At 46.3% G+C, this 20,526-nt stretch overlaps 1 protein-coding gene across 1 annotated transcript in view; it reads right to left on the bottom strand.

Moving 5' to 3' along the window:
• The window catches only part of mbc (myoblast city), a 46,928-nt gene that overhangs the window by 2,653 nt on the left and 23,749 nt on the right, over positions 1-20,526 (bottom strand). Inside the window, exons 19-38 of the mRNA XM_069506788.1 lie at positions 14,865-14,966; positions 13,103-13,288; positions 12,486-12,706; positions 11,989-12,227; positions 11,650-11,793; positions 11,163-11,304; positions 10,730-10,879; positions 10,297-10,465; positions 9,607-9,855; positions 8,719-8,854; positions 7,895-8,038; positions 7,559-7,666; positions 6,805-6,969; positions 6,432-6,581; positions 6,257-6,363; positions 5,730-5,854; positions 5,026-5,091; positions 4,743-4,788; positions 3,686-3,925; positions 2,758-2,860 (exon numbers count right to left, since the gene is read on the bottom strand). Of these exons, the coding sequence (XP_069362889.1) occupies positions 2,758-2,860; positions 3,686-3,925; positions 4,743-4,788; positions 5,026-5,091; positions 5,730-5,854; positions 6,257-6,363; positions 6,432-6,581; positions 6,805-6,969; positions 7,559-7,666; positions 7,895-8,038; positions 8,719-8,854; positions 9,607-9,855; positions 10,297-10,465; positions 10,730-10,879; positions 11,163-11,304; positions 11,650-11,793; positions 11,989-12,227; positions 12,486-12,706; positions 13,103-13,288; positions 14,865-14,966 (2,992 nt within the window). The remainder of the gene's footprint in view (positions 1-2,757; positions 2,861-3,685; positions 3,926-4,742; positions 4,789-5,025; positions 5,092-5,729; positions 5,855-6,256; positions 6,364-6,431; positions 6,582-6,804; positions 6,970-7,558; positions 7,667-7,894; positions 8,039-8,718; positions 8,855-9,606; positions 9,856-10,296; positions 10,466-10,729; positions 10,880-11,162; positions 11,305-11,649; positions 11,794-11,988; positions 12,228-12,485; positions 12,707-13,102; positions 13,289-14,864; positions 14,967-20,526) is intronic.

Genomic DNA, 20,526 nt, shown 5'->3' with positions numbered 1-20,526 from the left:
GCGCTGCGAGAGGCGCCGCTCGGCCTCCGCGCGCAGCGGACGCTCTGTCACCAGCTGGGAGAGGAACACTTACCTAGGGAGTCTCTGTTGGAGGGAGGCTCCGAGGAGGTGATGAAGCTGGCGCGCTGCGAGAGGCGCCGCTCGGCCTCCGCGCGCAGCGGACGCTCTGTCACCAGCTGGGAGAGGAACACTTACCTAGGGAGTCTCTGTTGGAGGGAGGCTCCGAGGAGGTGATGAAGCTGGCGCGCTGCGAGAGGCGCCGCTCGGCCTCCGCGCGCAGCGGACGCTCTGTCACCAGCTGGGAGAGGAACACTTACCTAGGGAGTCTCTGTTGGAGGGAGGCTCCGAGGAGGTGATGAAGCTGGCGCGCTGCGAGAGGCGCCGCTCGGCCTCCGCGCGCAGCGGACGCTCTGTCACCAGCTGGGAGAGGAACACTTACCTAGGGAGTCTCTGTTGGAGGGAGGCTCCGAGGAGGTGATGAAGCTGGCGCGCTGCGAGAGGCGCCGCTCGGCCTCCGCGCGCAGCGGACGCTCTGTCACCAGCTGGGAGAGGAACACTTACCTAGGGAGTCTCTGTTGGAGGGAGGCTCCGAGGAGGTGATGAAGCTGGCGCGCTGCGAGAGGTGCCGCTCGGCCTCCGCGCGCAGCGGACGCTCTGTCACCAGCTGGGAGAGGAACACTTACCTAGGGAGTCTCTGTTGGAGGGAGGCTCCGAGGAGGTGATGAAGCTGGCGCGCTGCGAGAGGCGCCGCTCGGCCTCCGCGCGCAGCGGACGCTCTGTCACCAGCTGGGAGAGGAACACTTACCTAGGGAGTCTCTGTTGGAGGGAGGCTCCGAGGAGGTGATGAAGCTGGCGCGCTGCGAGAGGCGCCGCTCGGCCTCCGCGCGCAGCGGACGCTCTGTCACCAGCTGGGAGAGGAACACTTACCTAGGGAGTCTCTGTTGGAGGGAGGCTCCGAGGAGGTGATGAAGCTGGCGCGCTGCGAGAGGCGCCGCTCGGCCTCCGCGCGCAGCGGACGCTCTGTCACCAGCTGGGAGAGGAACACTTACCTAGGGAGTCTCTGTTGGAGGGAGGCTCCGAGGAGGTGATGAAGCTGGCGCGCTGCGAGAGGCGCCGCTCGGCCTCCGCGCGCAGCGGACGCTCTGTCACCAGCTGGGAGAGGAACACTTACCTAGGGAGTCTCTGTTGGAGGGAGGCTCCGAGGAGGTGATGAAGCTGGCGCGCTGCGAGAGGCGCCGCTCGGCCTCCGCGCGCAGCGGACGCTCTGTCACCAGCTGGGAGAGGAACACTTACCTAGGGAGTCTCTGTTGGAGGGAGGCTCCGAGGAGGTGATGAAGCTGGCGCGCTGCGAGAGGCGCCGCTCGGCCTCCGCGCGCAGCGGACGCTCTGTCACCAGCTGGGAGAGGAACACTTACCTAGGGAGTCTCTGTTGGAGGGAGGCTCCGAGGAGGTGATGAAGCTGGCGCGCTGCGAGAGGCGCCGCTCGGCCTCCGCGCGCAGCGGACGCTCTGTCACCAGCTGGGAGAGGAACACTTACCTAGGGAGTCTCTGTTGGAGGGAGGCTCCGAGGAGGTGATGAAGCTGGCGCGCTGCGAGAGGCGCCGCTCGGCCTCCGCGCGCAGCGGACGCTCTGTCACCAGCTGGGAGAGGAACACTTACCTAGGGAGTCTCTGTTGGAGGGAGGCTCCGAGGAGGTGATGAAGCTGGCGCGCTGCGAGAGGCGCCGCTCGGCCTCCGCGCGCAGCGGACGCTCTGTCACCAGCTGGGAGAGGAACACTTACCTAGGGAGTCTCTGTTGGAGGGAGGCTCCGAGGAGGTGATGAAGCTGGCGCGCTGCGAGAGGCGCCGCTCGGCCTCCGCGCGCAGCGGACGCTCTGTCACCAGCTGGGAGAGGAACACTTACCTAGGGAGTCTCTGTTGGAGGGAGGCTCCGAGGAGGTGATGAAGCTGGCGCGCTGCGAGAGGCGCCGCTCGGCCTCCGCGCGCAGCGGACGCTCTGTCACCAGCTGGGAGAGGAACACTTACCTAGGGAGTCTCTGTTGGAGGGAGGCTCCGAGGAGGTGATGAAGCTGGCGCGCTGCGAGAGGCGCCGCTCGGCCTCCGCGCGCAGCGGACGCTCTGTCACCAGCTGGGAGAGGAACACTTACCTAGGGAGTCTCTGTTGGAGGGAGGCTCCGAGGAGGTGATGAAGCTGGCGCGCTGCGAGAGGCGCCGCTCGGCCTCCGCGCGCAGCGGACGCTCTGTCACCAGCTGGGAGAGGAACACTTACCTAGGGAGTCTCTGTTGGAGGGAGGCTCCGAGGAGGTGATGAAGCTGGCGCGCTGCGAGAGGCGCCGCTCGGCCTCCGCGCGCAGCGGACGCTCTGTCACCAGCTGGGAGAGGAACACTTACCTAGGGAGTCTCTGTTGGAGGGAGGCTCCGAGGAGGTGATGAAGCTGGCGCGCTGCGAGAGGCGCCGCTCGGCCTCCGCGCGCAGCGGACGCTCTGTCACCAGCTGGGAGAGGAACACTTACCTAGGGAGTCTCTGTTGGAGGGAGGCTCCGAGGAGGTGATGAAGCTGGCGCGCTGCGAGAGGCGCCGCTCGGCCTCCGCGCGCAGCGGACGCTCTGTCACCAGCTGGGAGAGGAACACTTACCTAGGGAGTCTCTGTTGGAGGGAGGCTCCGAGGAGGTGATGAAGCTGGCGCGCTGCGAGAGGCGCCGCTCGGCCTCCGCGCGCAGCGGACGCTCTGTCACCAGCTGGGAGAGGAACACTTACCTAGGGAGTCTCTGTTGGAGGGAGGCTCCGAGGAGGTGATGAAGCTGGCGCGCTGCGAGAGGCGCCGCTCGGCCTCCGCGCGCAGCGGACGCTCTGTCACCAGCTGGGAGAGGAACAGATCCAGATTCAGTAAAATAATTGTTATGAATAAACTGCTTATCAACTTACGTAGAATTTACGTAAAGGCATTTGTGCACTCATCCGTATTCGGTTCGTATCCGGGATCTCACGGATGAGTGCACAAATACCCTAACGTTCTTATTAAATGTGAAATTTTGCTTTTAAGGTGCTTTTCTATATATTTTTTCTGAATTTTCAACAATCCTTTCTTAGGGGATGTCTGAGTCATATACGCTATTTGCATGCCAAATTTCAACCCGATCCGTACAGAAGTTAGAGCTGTGCGTCGATAGATGAATCAATCAGTCAGTCTTCTTTTCCTTTTATACATTTTTATACTGCTTATGTAGACTAAGAATAGTAACGGCCCTAAAATGGGGCCTTGTGGTACGCCATAACTTAATTTTGCGGGATGTCTTTCAAAATTTCTTACTTTAACTATTTACTTCTGGTTATTTAGTATGACTTGAGTATATTATGAATGTGCAGAGCCGGTGATATCAAAATAATTACGAAATAAGATAGTTTGGCTTACTGTATCAAAAGCCTTTTTTAAATCGATAGCCGTTTTAAATTGAGTGACGTGAATCTCATCAGCTGCTGTAGTGGTATTATATTTCCTGCGAAATCCATATTGTTGTTAGAAGAAGTTAGCCATGTTATTAAGACGAGAATATAATATTAGTTTTTTCAAAAATTTCGATAACACTGGTAGAACAGATATATGCCGAAACTATTCTTGGATCTGTTTCGGGTTCCGACTTATTTTCGATTTTCAAAGTACATATCAGGAAAATGTTCAACATACCTCTTGCCTCAGTTCCCGGAGAGGGGAAGACGAAGGCGAGTCCAGCACGCTGCACAGCGCGCCGTTGTTGAGGCCGGTGCTGTTCGCGCCCGTCATGATGCTGTTGATGGCGCTGTTGAGGCTGTTGAGGTTGTTGAGCGTGTTGAGCGTGTTGAAGCTGTTGAGCGCGTGCACGGGCAGGCCGGCGCCGTTGGCGGACGTGTACCACTGGCTCGCGCTGGACTGTAAACTCACATCGCTCTACAAACCAAACGTTACCGCTATTGCCACCACTAACACAATCTGAATTGAAGTTATTTATCAACAATTTTGAAGGAAGAAGTTGAAAAAAGAAAAAAAAGAAGAACGAAAAAGGTTTATTTCTTAAATTGTATCACACATCACATGTTTACCTAAGAGTTGTTATCCCGGCGCTTCCTTCAGTTGAGCATTAAACCAACATGCTTCGAGCGGAAGAAATGCCTAAATAAACTGTGTTATGTGGCACGACCCGGAAAAAGGTCCCAGCTTAGCATAATGCATATATCAGTTGAAATGTAACTTTCAGTAAAATAATTTAGAGTAACTTACTAATTAAGAGAGTAAAGGATGGTGTAGTAATGAAGAAAACATCACTAAGACTAGAGGAAACCAGCAACTTAAAGGTAACAATACACTGCCACGAGTTGTAGGTAGTTTTTGATGTCAGGCGCCAAATCCGTCATCTACTAGTGTTTTTCCCTCTTTGGTTTGGCGCCGACCTCAAAACTACCTACAATATAAGTTTTGATATTTGTGTTTACAATAGTTTATAGTAAATTTATTTGAAGTACATAATTCAGGAATGAAAAGAAATGAAGTTCAATCATAAAATTGCTGTCAAGCACTTACAATATCAATCAAGCACAAACTCTGCAGCATCAGGATTGAGAAGTTGGAATTTGGAGTTCAATAATAAAGTCTATGCTCGGCATTTAAAATATTAGACTATCGTAAGGCAAACTGTATGTGCCTCCTTGTCTGGCAGTGTACTGTGTAATCCTAAATAGTATGTATTCAATGAAAAAAGTATATTCACCTTTCTGCCGCGCTTCTTCGGCGGTAAGGTGCCGCTGGTGCTGTTCCTGACAATACAAAAATGCATCAAATGATAGTTCCTTTAAAATACGTTTGCTCCTAATGCCATTAAAATATAAAATATATTTGTTTACGTGTACAGTACCCGGTAGAAAATATTGTACATCTACCTTTAGAAAGAGATAGCAGTTTCGTAGAGCGTCGTCTCTGTCAACGAAAGACGAGAGCGACTCTTTCTAAAGGTCGATGCACAATATTTTTTGCCGGGTACTGTATATTATTACCTGGCCCAATTACTTAAAGCTGAATTTATTTTAGCGCTGACAAACTTCGTCTTGTTGGGAGTAGATCTGCAAACGAACATTTATGTAAATATTAAGTTGACTATGAACAGTTCAGGAGACCACCGCCTACAGACGCCTAGTGGCCGGACAGCCCCGATCGCCAAGCTTAGGCAGTTGCTTAGCATAAAAGTCAGCACGCTCGTTCGGTACCCTCATTCCGCACATTGTCTTGAGTACGTGACTTTTAGGTCCACCAATCACAACTAAGCATTCTCCCCTGTCCCCCGCCAACATTTTACGATTTTGTTTTCATGCAAACCTTTTGTCTACAATTCTACCTGTCCTCTGGAAAACATTCAGCACATATTTTGTTGTTTATTGTTGACATTTTGCATGGTTGTTTAGGATTGGTCCTGTAGTGGATTATGATAACGATCAACACAGTGACTCTCTTTTCGAATAAGCTTGTATTCTTCTGTTTGCTAAAAATCTTAGTCTATCTAAAATGGTAGTATTGGTAACTGATATAACCACCAGTACAATGTATACCTATAATGTATACCTATAATGTACACCTATAATGTATACCTATAATGTACAATGTACACAGTAACTAGTTGACGGATTTTTATGTTAAAAAGAGCTGTTGTAAAGTCTGCTTACATAACAGAACAGTAATTTTGGAAAGAGAATAGTGATCTTACTCGTTGCCGGTGGAGATGTCTGAAATTCGATTGTTACTGAGCGTGCTGGCCTCGGTGTCCGTGCTCTTGCGCAGGTTGGCGCGCAGCTGCACCTCCGGCATTGACTCCGTCTCGAAGTCGCCCATCTGTAGCAGATGCGAGGGACATGTACGCGTTATGGTATTGTAAAGCAACTCACATACATGCATACATGAACCCTGAAAACATCACCCTCCTCAACTTTCGTTTAAAAACATAGGTGATAGTTTTAGTGTATTTTGGGATGCTGATTACGAAATAATACCCAGTCTCGGCTGTAAAATGCCGAATACATTAAAAAAAAATTCGAAATCGATCCTGTCCTAATTTAAATAGTTATAGATATTTTACTAACAAACAGGTTTAAGTTTCGTGTAATTACTAACACCAATATGATCCTTTTGTTGGTCGAAATAAAAACATTTTATTTTATATATTTATTTATTTTCTACATTTTCGGGGTACTTTTTCAGTTTTTGTTAACTCATTAAAATGATTTGAATCGTTACCCGTTTTCCGTATCGCTGGTGCACGTGCTGCTGCATCTGGCGGAAGCACGCCGTGAGGTGCGCGTTGAGCGACGCCTGCTTCGAGCGCGCCACCAGCACGTCCAGACCTGGTGCAAACGGAAAGCTTAGCGCGCAAGTTTGTCAATCAAGAGACAGAAGAGATTGGGTAACGTACCGAACTTGAGCAGCGGCACCTGGTCGGCAATGTGGTCGCGCAGCTGCTGCAGCAGCGCCGCGTGCTCGGGGTGCCGCGCCTCGTACTCGGGTGTCAGGAACGCGAGCTCGTAGTTCACCAGCCCGCCTTGCACCGCCGAGTCCAAGATACCTGATCGTCAAACATATTATTTAAGCCTTATTTTGTACAAATCTATAAATGACGAGTATAATAAACATAATTGTAATTTTTTTTCTTTCAAGTTTTATAATATTAGGATTTATTAAAGTGCACAATATGAATAGTGTTAATCGTTGTGATATTTGGAGTTCCTCATAGAGTATCATCAGACGGCGGACAACAATTTGCGTCACTCAGGAACTCGGTCACTGACCTTGCAGTTTCAGCGTTAGAGGGTGTAGCGGCGCGCTGGGCGGCCGCGCCTCCAGGATTATGGTCTTCAGGTCAGTGTTGGTTCGCGCCATGGTTTCCACGGCCACCTCCAGCGGACACACTGGGTAGCTCCGGCTGGAGACTATCGGGAACCATCGGAGGATGCCTGGATAAAATCAAATAAAATGAAAATTTTAAGACTTCAATTTATACCTCGATTTATCGAGGATACTCACATTAAAAAAAAAACCTTCGAAAAATCCAGTAAATAAGAAACAATCGCAAAAAGTATTTTTTTATAATTTTTTTTAGTGTTTACCTACACTTACTAAAAAATAGGAAATTACTAAATATTTTTTTTTTAAATACATATCAAAAATTGCGTGACCGGCAAGAATCGAACCTGCATCTTCTGGGTTCGCGCCCAAAAAAAAAAAAACCTGGGACATGTTCTCAGCCTTTATCGATAACATCTTCAGATCATTATGATGGACAAAATTGAGGGAAAGAGAGGCCTCGGCAGAAGAAAGAAGAAAGTCGTGGCTTAAGAACATCTGAGAATTTAATATTATATGACATGATGGATGGCCAACTTCCAAAACTGGAGAAGAACAAAAGATGTAAAAATTCATCTCACACTGCGAAGTTTCACTCATCATCTGAATCTGTTTCAATTAGCAATTTATAACAATAAAGGTACATAATAAAACTCCCAACGACCCACTTTGGTGACACATTAAGGAATAAACACTCACCGGGCAAAGTGTCGCTAATTTCCAACTCTGTTCTGTCGAGCCAGCGCGTCGCGAACTCGTTCGCTCCGGACACGTCGTCTTTGGAGTCGCTGGTGACTATCGAGTCCTCTGCAAATATGCACTTCGGTAAATGAGTGTTGATACGACGCACGGGAACGCAGCGAGCAAACGAGTCGTGATACTTTAGTATGCAGACATGTGTAAAGGTTGGTGTCATGATGGTCAATGTAGGTCACATTTATGTATGTACGGGTGTTCATTTGTCTATCCACGCAGCATGCATAAATACAATTATATCGTGTAAGTATGTGTCGTTCAACACAAATGGCGCCTCACCGGCTCTGTGGAAAGGCCTGGAGTACACAAACTTGCTGACGTTGTTCTGCTCGTAGTAGCGCAGGATGCGGTCGTCGACAGTCTTGCTGAGCAGCCACTGCCACGTGTCCGCCATCACCGGCGTCACCGCGTTGATTTGTAGGTCTGTGTACGTCGCTAAGGCAATACCACTGGGCTGGTGCTTGCATGGAATTTGGATGTTTATATTGCCTCCAGATAAATGGCAAATTATATACATTCTTAAGACAGCATAAGGACACACGTCTACAAAATTGTCGTGTCTATTTAAAAAAATAGTAAAATCGTAAGTATCAGGTCATTTTTTTAATGTGCATAATAATATGTTGTACGCTGAGTGACTTCATGATAAATTCAATATGGCAGTAATGATGAATAAATAAAAAGACAAAAAGTAAAGTTAGGATAAATCCATCGAGTTTAGAATCAAATTAAGTCTTATTGTGTAGATTCTGAAAATGTATAGACCGGCTTAGTTTGGAGTGGAATGTCGGGAAATCAGTGAGGGTAGAATTTTCAAAAACCCTAAAACATGTACTTTTTACTCTTTGCCCGAAAACCCAAATACTAATTTCAATGAATATTTTGTGAAAAATGAAACTCGTACAAAGACAAATTTTAACCCCCTATTCAATCTCCTTAGAGGTGCTAAAAATCCTTTCTTAGTGAGCGCCTACGTGATGAAACGATTTCTAACCCCAGCGGTTTAGACTGCGTGTGCGATGATAAATCAGTCAGTCAGTTAGGACAAGTATTTTTATTTATGTATAGATGAGCCGTGCAACAACGTCGTTGTGAAAGGATACACTGGCCGTCCGACTCGGTGATGTCCTCGCCCGGCTCGTCCAGCTTGAGCAGCACCTCGGCCTCGGGCCACTCGTCCAGCATGCGCTCCTTGAAGCTGTGCAGCATGTCGCACTCGTTGCCGCGGTGCACGAAGCCCTGCCCACATCGCCATGTCACATCATTGTCTCTTTGTTCCTCACAACACACCGTCAACCGAGTCGAGCGATCTTACCTTGGGATGCCTCAGGTGCTGAGGGAAGCCTCTGCCGAGGTACTTCACGCGGAAGTAGGAGTGCCTCAGCCTGGTCTCCCGAAGCGGGGCGCGGTACAGTCTCGCCATGTTCACATCATTGTCTCTTTGTTCCTCACAACACACCGTCAACCGAGTCGAGCGATCTTACCTTGGGATGCCTCAGGTGCTGAGGGAAGCCTCTGCCGAGGTACTTCACGCGGAAGTAGGAGTGCCTCAGCCTGGTCTCCCGAAGCGGGGCGCGGTACAGTCTCGCCATGTTCACATCATTGTCTCTTTGTTCCTCACAACACACCGTCAACCGAGTCGAGCGATCTTACCTTGGGATGCCTCAGGTGCTGAGGGAAGCCTCTGCCGAGGTACTTCACGCGGAAGTAGGAGTGCCTCAGCCTGGTCTCCCGAAGCGGGGCGCGGTACAGTCTCGCCATGTTCACATCATTGTCTCTTTGTTCCTCACAACACACCGTCAACCGAGTCGAGCGATCTTACCTTGGGATGCCTCAGGTGCTGAGGGAAGCCTCTGCCGAGGTACTTCACGCGGAAGTAGGAGTGCCTCAGCCTGGTCTCCCGAAGCGGGGCGCGGTACAGTCTCGCCATGTTCACATCATTGTCTCTTTGTTCCTCACAACACACCGTCAACCGAGTCGAGCGATCTTACCTTGGGATGCCTCAGGTGCTGAGGGAAGCCTCTGCCGAGGTACTTCACGCGGAAGTAGGAGTGCCTCAGCCTGGTCTCCCGAAGCGGGGCGCGGTACAGTCTCGCCAACTGCTCGTGCAGCTCGGCCAGGGCTTCGTACCCCATCCCTCGCCTCTCGTACACCTGGACTAATTCTTTGACCACCTCCACCGCCAGTTCCCACTGGTGGCCCGAGTCCAGGAGCCGAGCTACCTCCTCGTACAGCGAAATCTACGAAGGAAGAAGGAATTTGAGCTTTCTGCCGCTTACTATTATATGTATTTAAAGGAGAAACTGACGTAAGAGTTTATGTTGCTCTCGGATGGCAATGACGACTTACATGGTGTTAGAACTGTTAGATAAGGGAAAACAGCAGGAAGTCACTATAATTTGCATTCACGTGGCGCACAAACACCTGGCTGTAGTGAGAGGTGAGAGATGGAGAAGTACCAGGCGTCGGGGGGCGGGGTAAGAGAGATTACGAAGCTTGTTTGTGTGACGTAACACGCGATCATAAAATATAGAAGGTGATGTCAATTTCTTGTGGTAGAGACTCCGTGCGAGGCTGTGGGAGGTTATTAGCTACGAGATTGTACCGAGTTGAAGTGCCCACTTGTGCATCCAATCACATCGAAGGAGTCTGTAATTCGTAAGATTCAGAAGAGGCGTTACCTTCAGCTCCAGATGCGTGCGATGGTCGAGCGGCGCGGCGGGGTGCCTGAGGCGCGGCGGCAGGGGCGTCTCGCTCCAGTCCAGCAGCTTGGCGTGCAGCTGCAGCGTGAGCCCCGCCTCCGCCCAGTGCTGCGACGCGCGGTGCATGGCCGCCAGACGATGCACGTAGCTGGTGGCAACAGTGGATGCTAGTGTGATGCTAGGTGGTGTGGCACGATACGACTCTACGACGGACTACTCACAACGATCTAACTAGATGGCACCACAAGTATCTTCAATCACTCACTACGAAACCTGAATCACGCTAACGAAGTTTTAACCCCAGGAACTTAGCGCTATTATTACACTACCTAAATCCGCAATGTATCGTACGTAATACTCTGAAGAAGGGCTTCATCAATACAGCAGCAATGAGATGTAGTGTTGAACTCACCGTATGTACATGTGCGGTCTCTCGATCTCCTCGTAGAACCGCAGCACGCTGGTGATCAGGTACATGCGATGGTGAGTGGGCGCCGCGCGGTACTGCAACAAGGCGTCCAGCTGCCTGGCCGCCGCCGCCACCAGGTCCGTGCCGATGTCCCTACACAATTTCATGAAAATTAAATTCTAGTAATATTACGAATGTGAAAATTTCAATGTTTATTACTTTTTCACGCCAAAATCACTGAACTGATTTCGTTGAAGATACCTTATACTCAGAATTAACATAGACTACTTTTTATACTAAAGAGTTCCCGCGGGATTCTTAAAAACCCAAATCCACGCAGACGAAATGGCGGGCATCATCAAGTTTAACGTCCACTCCCCGTGCCCTACCATCTGTGTGAAGTGATGTGCAGATAATGGTAGGGTGAAGCCCTTACCTCAGCGGCTCGTGCGCAGCGCACAGCGCGCCGCAGAGCGACACGAAGCGCGCACGCCACGCCGCGTCGCCGCGCCCCGCCTCCGCCAGCACGTCCAGCTTGTCTATCAGCTCGTTCTCGAACGAGCGCAGGTTGCCCTCGCCTGAGACCAAACATATTCAATAAACAACGCGTACAACATATATGCCTTAGACCGAGAAGTTTGGACCGGTCCGAGACATCAAGCGGCTTTTAGGGGGGTTACCTGACAAATAACATGATTGCCAGCCCCCAAAATGAAAATCTCAATTAAATGCAAACGGTAAATATGTGAGACACAAACTGTCAGCCATTGTCGGTAATTATTTTCAATGGGCATCCGAAATTTAAGTACACGTATAATCTCTCAAAACTAAGTAAGAGTAGATTGTAAGAGGTGAATTGTGCTCGTAGCTTTAGTTTTACAATGGTACCCAATTTGAATATTAGGCTTTGTCATTTATCTTACCAATTTCAGCAGTGTACTTGTACTCGGTCTGCATCATGTCAAAGAACAGTGGAATAGTCGTGTTTCTCACTTCCTCGTCGCGCAGAAACGACACCTCCAGGAACGGCCCCACCAGCGGCCCGATGAAGTATCGCTTGTGACTCTCTGGGGAACACCGATATTGTCATAAATAAACAATGTTGATGTTTAAAATATTTCACTATTAACAAAACAAGAATGAGATTTGCGAGACATATGGAGTTATCAGTAAAAGTAATCGCGTAATCTAGTAGAATCATACGAAGAAGAATCGTAATAAAAGATGACCCAGTTTTGTACCCCGCAGACAAAACGACTCACCCAAGTTGAACCACATCTCAGCCAGCAGCGCGGCAGCACTTCTCCTTATATCGCCATACAGCGTGACCGCCCTCTGGCGCCTGGCGGCCGGCAGCGCCTCCAGCTGGATGGCAGGCGACGCGGCCACGGCGCCCACCACGCTGAACCACTCCTGCAGGATGCCGTGCACAGTGTTGAGCGCGTCCGTGTCCGCTTCGCCCAGCGAGCACAGGTTGTCGCGGAGCGTCGACGCTAGCAACCTGACAACACATTATTGCTAGAATTGTGCCACGGGCAGATCTATGGAAATGCCGCTAGAATATTAATGACGTCAAAGACTAACATTGAAGCTCCTTACTGTGATACAGGCAGATCGCAGCTTAGCATATCACTAGAAGGTGGTTTAAGTCAATCGCAAATTATAAGTTGCAACTTTTTGCGTCTGTAAGTGTATCATATAGCCCTAAGAAAAATCTCTAGCAACTATCACAAAAATATTAATAAAAATGTTGATTTACCTCAACGCATGCAGCATGACGTGGTGCTGCAGATGCAGCATGTCGGCCCAGTGCGGGCGGAACACGGGTCGCTGCAGCAGCGCCAGCATGAGCGCCAGCGCGTCGCTCACCAGCGAGTTGGAGCGGCCCGCGCCCTCCGCGTCCAGCGCGCGCGTCACCACCGCGTACTGCGCCTCCGACATCTGCCGCACCATGTCCAGCAGCACGCAGATCAGCTTGCGCTGTCACGAGTAACGGCCTGTTAACACCCCACTGCTGCCGGAAACCTCATCTCTTATTAGAGATCGGAGCTTAGAACTATCAGGAAAATCTTTTGAGAAACCTCGACTCTTCACAAGAAATTCTGCTAGGGTTCTACAACTTCAATAGAAGAATGACAGTTGCACTTAGCAGTCAAATTTTGTGTCAACCGTTACACAAATACACAAAAAAAAGAAAAGCGGACGTCTTGTCCGTCCAGATTTGACGCGCGTTTTTCGTGTTTTTTCGATTTTTGTCCCTGTCCTAAAATTTACAAGGTGTCTGAAAAACACGCCAAAAACTAGTACAGGTCACCTTTCCACAATTCGACACCTACCCGCGGAGTTGACGGAACCATGGGTGGGTCGGTATCTCACCAGCAAGGGGTCATCATTGGAGGTAGTGTCCTCCTTGTTGCGGTCCCGCATCATGGTGGCAGCGATGCGCAGCACGGTCGGCAGCAACGAGCGCGCCAGCTCGCCGCGGTCCGCCTCCACGGCGCCGACGTCGGCCCGCGCCAGCAGCGACACCACCTCGCCCAGAGTCTCCACGCACAGCTCCACCTGGGGAAACGGCTCCACTCTTGTAACCGGCTGAGCGGATTCCTCTTCCCCACAGGTACAAATTTTCGAACACTATCATTTAACCGTAGTCAACTTCTCCTTAAGATCTCACGTGGTACTTTTGTACCGAAAATAATACGTGTTTATCAAAAAGATGGAAAAAGTCGAAAGGATAAAAGGACATCGCATAACACCACTGAAGTGTTCACTTCAATATTAAATTGAAAGATGTCAATTTTATGGACAAATTAATTATTATCTTTTCCGATTTTTTGTTAACTCCCTTCTCAAATACTAAGCATCAATCTCTTTAAAGTATTTTCTGAGTGCGTTCGAATAGATTACCAGTCTCCTAAAACATATTGTCGAATTTTGCACCTGTGTGGACACATCATATAAACAGAAAATTGTGCTTCCTTTCGAGGATTGAAATGTAGAAAGTAATTTAAACAAAAAGCGTTGGAAGTGGTGATAGAATGAGTGCTCTTATAAAACTGTGCGTAGTAAAAACAAACAAATTGCAAAAACTAAAAAGTGGAGAAATATTGAATCAACCAACCTTTTTCAAGTTTCCACTTCAACCGCGCTGCGTTAAGTAACAAACTGTTTGAAATTATTAATTTCGAATACTATTAGAGTTAGGCTATATTATCTTTATTTACCCTAGTGCAGAGGGTAGGAAACTCGTTTCTTGTGTCTAAATTCTAAATTCAAAATAAATTATTCTTCTTATTCTAATTTAGCAAATAAGCGTAACAATGACGTAAATCTAAATTATATGGACGTCGTGCCTTAACAAACCTATGCAGACAGAATAACGGGGAAGTTTAAATTACATTAGCGGAAAACTATGCTGAGCACTTGACCATAATATTATGATATGTCGATTCATCGAACTTTGAAGCATCTACGTCAATTTGCCAATTTTTGGTCTAGGATTGAGTTGATGTCATATTGACTGTCGCAAAACGCGACCGCAAGTGTCTTCTAACCTTCCGCACTGCTCTACCGGCGTAGCTTCCGCCTTAGTGCGGAAACTGGCCTAGTTGAAGAAGGTTACTTACAATCTACCTTGGTTCACCAGCCTCGTGTCAGAAATGACTCTGCTAACAAGGTTACCCCAAGGTCATTCCAGAAGTGAGCTAAGGTGAGTAAATTAGCGCGTACTCTAGCAGGCTGGCCGTGTCAGCCTTTGTTCAGCGAGCGCGATTTGTGCGCCTCGTCGTGAAGCAACCATCTCTGTACGCAAGCGTAGAGAGATATACACACGATCTGCATCTGCTACGTGTGGCCGCCAAGCGTGACTTGTGCGGCGCATTGCGCGGCAACAGCTAGTGTGTGCAGCACAGAGAGAGATGTACATCCTATCTGCATTTGCTGCATATGGTCGAACAGACTGGCCGTGTCACTGTTTATCCTCTGAACGCGACTCGAGCGTTGCATTGCATAGCAACCGTCTGCGTGCGTAAACCCAGAAGGAGGTATACATACGGTCTGCATAATAAGCTGTGTGTTGTTGAGCAGGCTGGCCGTGTCACCACCTCATACACGCAAGCTTGGAAGGACATGTACATACGATCTGCATCTGCTGCGTGTGGTCGAGCAGGCTGGCCGTGTCGGCGCCCAGCAGCCGCGCCGCCTTGTCCGCCGAGCGCGTCTTGTGCGCCGCGTTGTCCAGCTGTGCACACACCACACCGTCGCGCGTCGCGCCAAGCCCGATACGTGTACGCGAACTGATCACGGTGTACTGAGCCGAGGGTTTAACTGATTGTTCTTTTAGGTACGTGTGATCGAGACAAATCGACAAAGACTGGAAAAAGATAACCATGGCCCGTAGATAGAATAATAGGTAGATTTAAGTACTGTGTAACCGCGTATGAGATAGCGATAGTACGACGTAACGATGAATAACACGACAATTATTACCATTGTTTAGTAGTCAATTTGTATTAACCGATCAACATAATTTGTATTAAACGTTTTTTATGTGAAAACAAGTAAATAACTCATGAGAAATACAATTACGCACCAAATTCTCAAAGTTTGTTTCGCAACTAAAGTTGCATGCCTTGTATGTAAGTTGTATGTATTCTTGAAAAAAACCAGTTACACGATAAGGGACAAAAAAGAGTTTAGCTGCGTCTCTGTTTATCACATTAGTAACTTTATCTGTGCTCTCTTTTTAGTGTGAACGAGAAAGCAAACGTTCCTGTATCTACCTTGATTACTCTATCTACGCCATGGCCCGACCGGTCTCAACTCCTGAACGATGGTCAGTATCCATATGGTGTTTGGGCGTCATTAGTCTCAACAATAGCTGGATCTGGCAGTAATGTTCTTTCTAAAAGCTTTTATAATAAAAAATATATTTAAAAAACCGACTTCCAAAACCACTACAAAGTAAAAAATAACTTTCGTTTCTACACGTGTATGTATGTTGAAGTCGGGCGAACTTCACGCTTTGATTTCTAGTTTCTGTTATTATGGTCGCACGTTCATATTGGCCCAACTATATGTAGTCAGCAACCGCATGCAGGCGGGAAACATTGACATATTTGAGTGTAACCCGCCCCGGCCCCGGCGCCGGCCCCGCCCCGGCCCCGGCGCCGGCCCCGGCCCCGGCCCCGGCCCCCGCCCCGGCCCCGGCGCCGGCGGTGACCACACGTACTTATTCCGATATATTAGTTCGGCTTTAAAGTGACAAGTACACTATGATCAGTTGAAGAAGCAGAATGTTAGCATTTTGAACAGTTTACACAATATGATATTATACAAATATGTACCAAGTAGGTACTTATTTAAAAAGTAAATAAATAAATCTTTATTTCAATGACAATAATGTGTAAACTCTTCATAATAATTGTTACGCTATTTATCGGGGTTTCTTTACAAGCATAAACCAAATAAAAAAAATACAAACTAACATCTCAGAAAGCACTTTGATTTTGGATATTTAATTCTCTGTAGTAAGTACCTATGCTGAAACATGTTAGTTTGTAAACAATTGTTATAAAGTTGGTATAAGAACCAGGGCTCGCGCAAACACATCCAATTTGGACTAAGTTTTGTCGTCATAATGTTTTCGACTTTTTATCGTGATGCTGATTATTGCTAACCAATATAAACTCGTAACCTGTTGATAAATATTTAGAATAATAAGAATCTGAAATAATTAACTCGGGTACAGATTATTTGATGATTGAGAAATCTTCTCTAAAAAGATTATAATATAAATATCTTTTTAAAAAAAGGTACAAATTGGGTGTGCGTGCGCGAGCCGTAACACATCTGTGCGAGCCGTAACACATCTGTGCGAGCCGTAACACATCTGTGCGAGCCGTAACACATCTGTGCGAGCCGTAACACATCTGTGCGAGCCGTAACACATCTGTGCGAGCCGTAACACATCTGTGCGAGCCGTAACACATCTGTAGAGTTCGTTAAACGTACGGTGTAGTGAGCGGGCTTCCTTCACTATCACTTTCACTACTAAACTCGAGGTTCTGAACATTTTATAAAATTGGAGTTTATAAAGTTATTTTAGAATTTGACGAACTATAACACCACAGACTAAAGAAAAAGGTAGAAAGAGGAACTCAGTCCTCTCGAACCAAGTAGTTCATAAAAATTGAATTGCGCGACGCGTTTGGGTGTTTGCTGTCAGTGACGTCTAGCACCAAACCTTGAGAGCAACACCAACTGTGTTGATAGCAACCACAAGGTCGATGTTAGAGTGCCGTTTCTTCTATCTTTTTCCTTTAATCTGTGTACAACACATGCTAGTCGCTACACATCTGCAGTTTGCACACACAATGGCGACATCGAAAGCTCGCTTTGTTATTGTTATAATAAAACAAAAAACGTCAAAACCCGTTCATTGTTACTTTAAAAATGGTTTAAAAGTAAAAAACAAACAGTTTTAAATTCAAACTTCACGTTAATTTATGTTCTAAAATTGTTTATTAAAAGTTAATTTTGTGTGTATATTACGTAAATATTGATAAATAAATAAATACTTATATCAGTACGAGTATGTAAAAGTTATTGAGTAAAATCATAGATGTGTATAATAATACTAATAATAATATTTTATGTGTGAATTAGACTTTTATTCCGGTCGCATATTATATCAGAAAACTTTCTGTCCCACTCACTCTGCGAACATTAGAAGCGTACGTCCGATCCGGCACCATTAGAGATGGTACAAAGTGTGTGTAAGTGTGTGTAGTGTATCCGCACACAGTAAACATGTGAATGTCAACAATGGCGCTGGGTGGTGGAGGGTAGTGTAGAGAGGTATTGCAGTGTAGATTATTGCAAACTGAAACGTGTGCTAATAATCATAGGTTAATTATATACATACAAATAAAACAGTACAATCCAACACACAAACACACTGGTTAGTAAGTGACGGAACACAAAAGGTGAACTAGTGAGAAATCGGACAACACAAATTCTACCACTAACAAAACATATTTTTTAGATTAATTTTAACACACGTTCACATTGATTTAGGTTTTTTTTAATCCTATGAAAACTCTTTAATTTTCCGGGATAAAAAGTAGCCTATGACCGTCCTCGGGATGTACCTTGTATACCAAATTTCATCAAAATCTGTTGAACGGTTGGGCCGTGAATGCAGCGAGCAGACACACAGACATACTTTCGAATTTATAATATTACTATGGATTACTAAACTAAAATTGCAAGCAAAGTCCAGTTTCAAAAAGCGCATTTTTTTTTGAAAATTTTATAATTTAATTTCTTCATCATCACTCCGTCAACCCAAAAGTTAAGGTCGAATCTTTTACAATTTTTTAATTATTAAAACACTAATTTTATTTTTAGCACAGTTGATACTTCTTATTTCTAGCTAAACTACTACAGAATCGATTCACACGTGTAATTCAAAATAAATTATTCTTATTCTAAAAAAAAAAAAAAAAAAAAGTCATGCACACACACAAAACACAACTAAATAATATATACTCAACACTTACTTATCATGTAAAACTTGTACCCGTTCATCGTAACGAGCTAATAGAAAAGTAAGAAACCTACACGTTCGAATGACTAGCAAATGTGCTAATACTAGCAGGCTGCTGCGAGTTCGCCTGGGACCAGGGACCAGGGACCAGGGACCAGGGACCAGGGACCAGGGACAGTCAGTCGTTCATTGAACATAGCCGTAACAGGGCTACTCCGCCGTCAAATTGGCGGTTGTCAAAGTTCGAACACTTTCTGTATTTCATATCCAGTATATATCATAATTAAATTAAATCCTATGTGAAATATATATATTTTTTAATCGTAACAACGATCCACGTTGTGACAGCACGTTATCGGTCGCAACTCGCAGGAAACACATAAAGCGCCTCGCATCGTAAGCTCAGCCCTGAACAGTGAACAAATCTTATCGCAACAAATACTATTAATGCAAAAAATATAAACATTTAGAACACACCTAATGAGAGTCGGCTGTACTTTTTATTAGTGACCTTTTTAATTTTTAGTAATTAAGAAAGTAGGTATGGACTATGGACTATGGAGGAAAGTGAATCATTACTATGACTATGATTATTTTTTTAGATCTGATAAATAATGATCAAATGATTGTGATTGATGACTAACGATCGCAGCAACAGTTTACTTTAGTTATTCACAGAGCTTTATTTGCACCTAGCTTATCTTTTAACTTGGACTAATTTTTGAGAGCCAAATAAACTTTCACTGTCAAAACGTCTTTATTCCTCAGTTATTGAACTTCATTTGATGTTGGAAAGTCTGTAGTCTGTATAGACGAGGGCGACAAGGAAAGTCTGTAGTCTGTATAGACGAGGGCGACAAGGAAAGTCTGTAGTCTGTATAGACGAGGGCGACAAGGAAAGTCTGTAGTCTGTATAGACGAGGGCGACAAGGAAAGTCTGTAATCTGTATAGACGAGGGCGACAAGTAATGCTATAACTGTATATAATATCTGCCCCGGCAGAACTCACGTGTTTAGTCGACTAATGCTATAATGCGTATAAAATGACTTCTCACGCTCCGTGTTAACTTTATGTGTCAAAGTTCATGTCAAAAGTACGATTTTAGTCCTTATTTCTAAGGTGAACCGTACTTTTGAGATGACAGTTGACCCATAGAGTTGAAACGGCGCGTGAGAAGTCATTTTTGCGTACTATTTAGACCCATCACTTTAGTTACGTACAAAGATTGTTTATAAGAACGAAACTGACAAAATGTGTTTTACTAAAACTGGATTTGATGTTATGGAGACCTCATTATACAGCAAAAGTTCATCAAAAAGACGTTGATATTACATGATAAGTAAAGATGTGCGTAAAACGATACATTATAATGTAAAGAAGTATGGATATTATTATATTACTTGTGATCAAACAGTTTTGTGATAGTTAAGGCCACGATTTGTGTGCATACCTCAAGATGCTGGTGCTTAGGCCTTAGTATATTAGGACGTGACTGATTACACTTGTTACATAATATGTTCTATTTCACGAAGACCGTTTGTGTATGTGTGTGTGAGTGCACACTGCATCTGTACACATTGTTACAGTGTGCGTGGCGCTCAGTGTCAACTGCGACACGGTTTATGGACTCGGAGCCAGCGCGTGCCAGACCTTCCTTATTTTATAAAAGCTAAAAGTTTATCTGCGTACTGACTTAAGATTTTTTACATCTTTATTACCTGTTATGTCCCAAAGCCACCATGATCCAAACAAACGTTCCTCCCAGTGTTGGGGACAATACACAGATTAACTTTCAGCTGTTATAAAATAACGAAGGTCTGGCACCCGCTGGCTCTCTCTATATTACTTTACGCATACAAATGCGTCAACATAGTGGCCAAACAACTTGGACTTGAAGCAGCGGTGGGAGGAAATTGGCGAATGTATCAACCAATCGCGTGCATTCGCGCCGACTAATCAACCAATCGAGTGCACCCGCCATTCGCCAACCAATCACGTCAATGCTCGAGTTGTTTGCCGGCCAACCACTACCGAGGCCGAGCGGTCGTTTCGTGAATTAGAACAATAGAATTTGACGTTACCTATCTAAGAGAAAAGTTATACTTAGCAAAAACTACAACTTGGATAAAACATGTATAAACTTAACGTTGAAGTCAATTTAAGAACTAAGTATATCTTTGTTGATTGACAGATTTTAAAATGCACTTACACACTATCTGTAATCTGTAGATCAGTTACTTATCAAAAATT

This window comes from Maniola hyperantus, chromosome 24 (assembly GCF_902806685.2).
Source record: "Maniola hyperantus chromosome 24, iAphHyp1.2, whole genome shotgun sequence".
Taxonomy (NCBI): Eukaryota; Metazoa; Arthropoda; class Insecta; order Lepidoptera; family Nymphalidae; genus Maniola; species Maniola hyperantus.
This window is presented reverse-complemented; position numbering and strand designations above follow the sequence as displayed.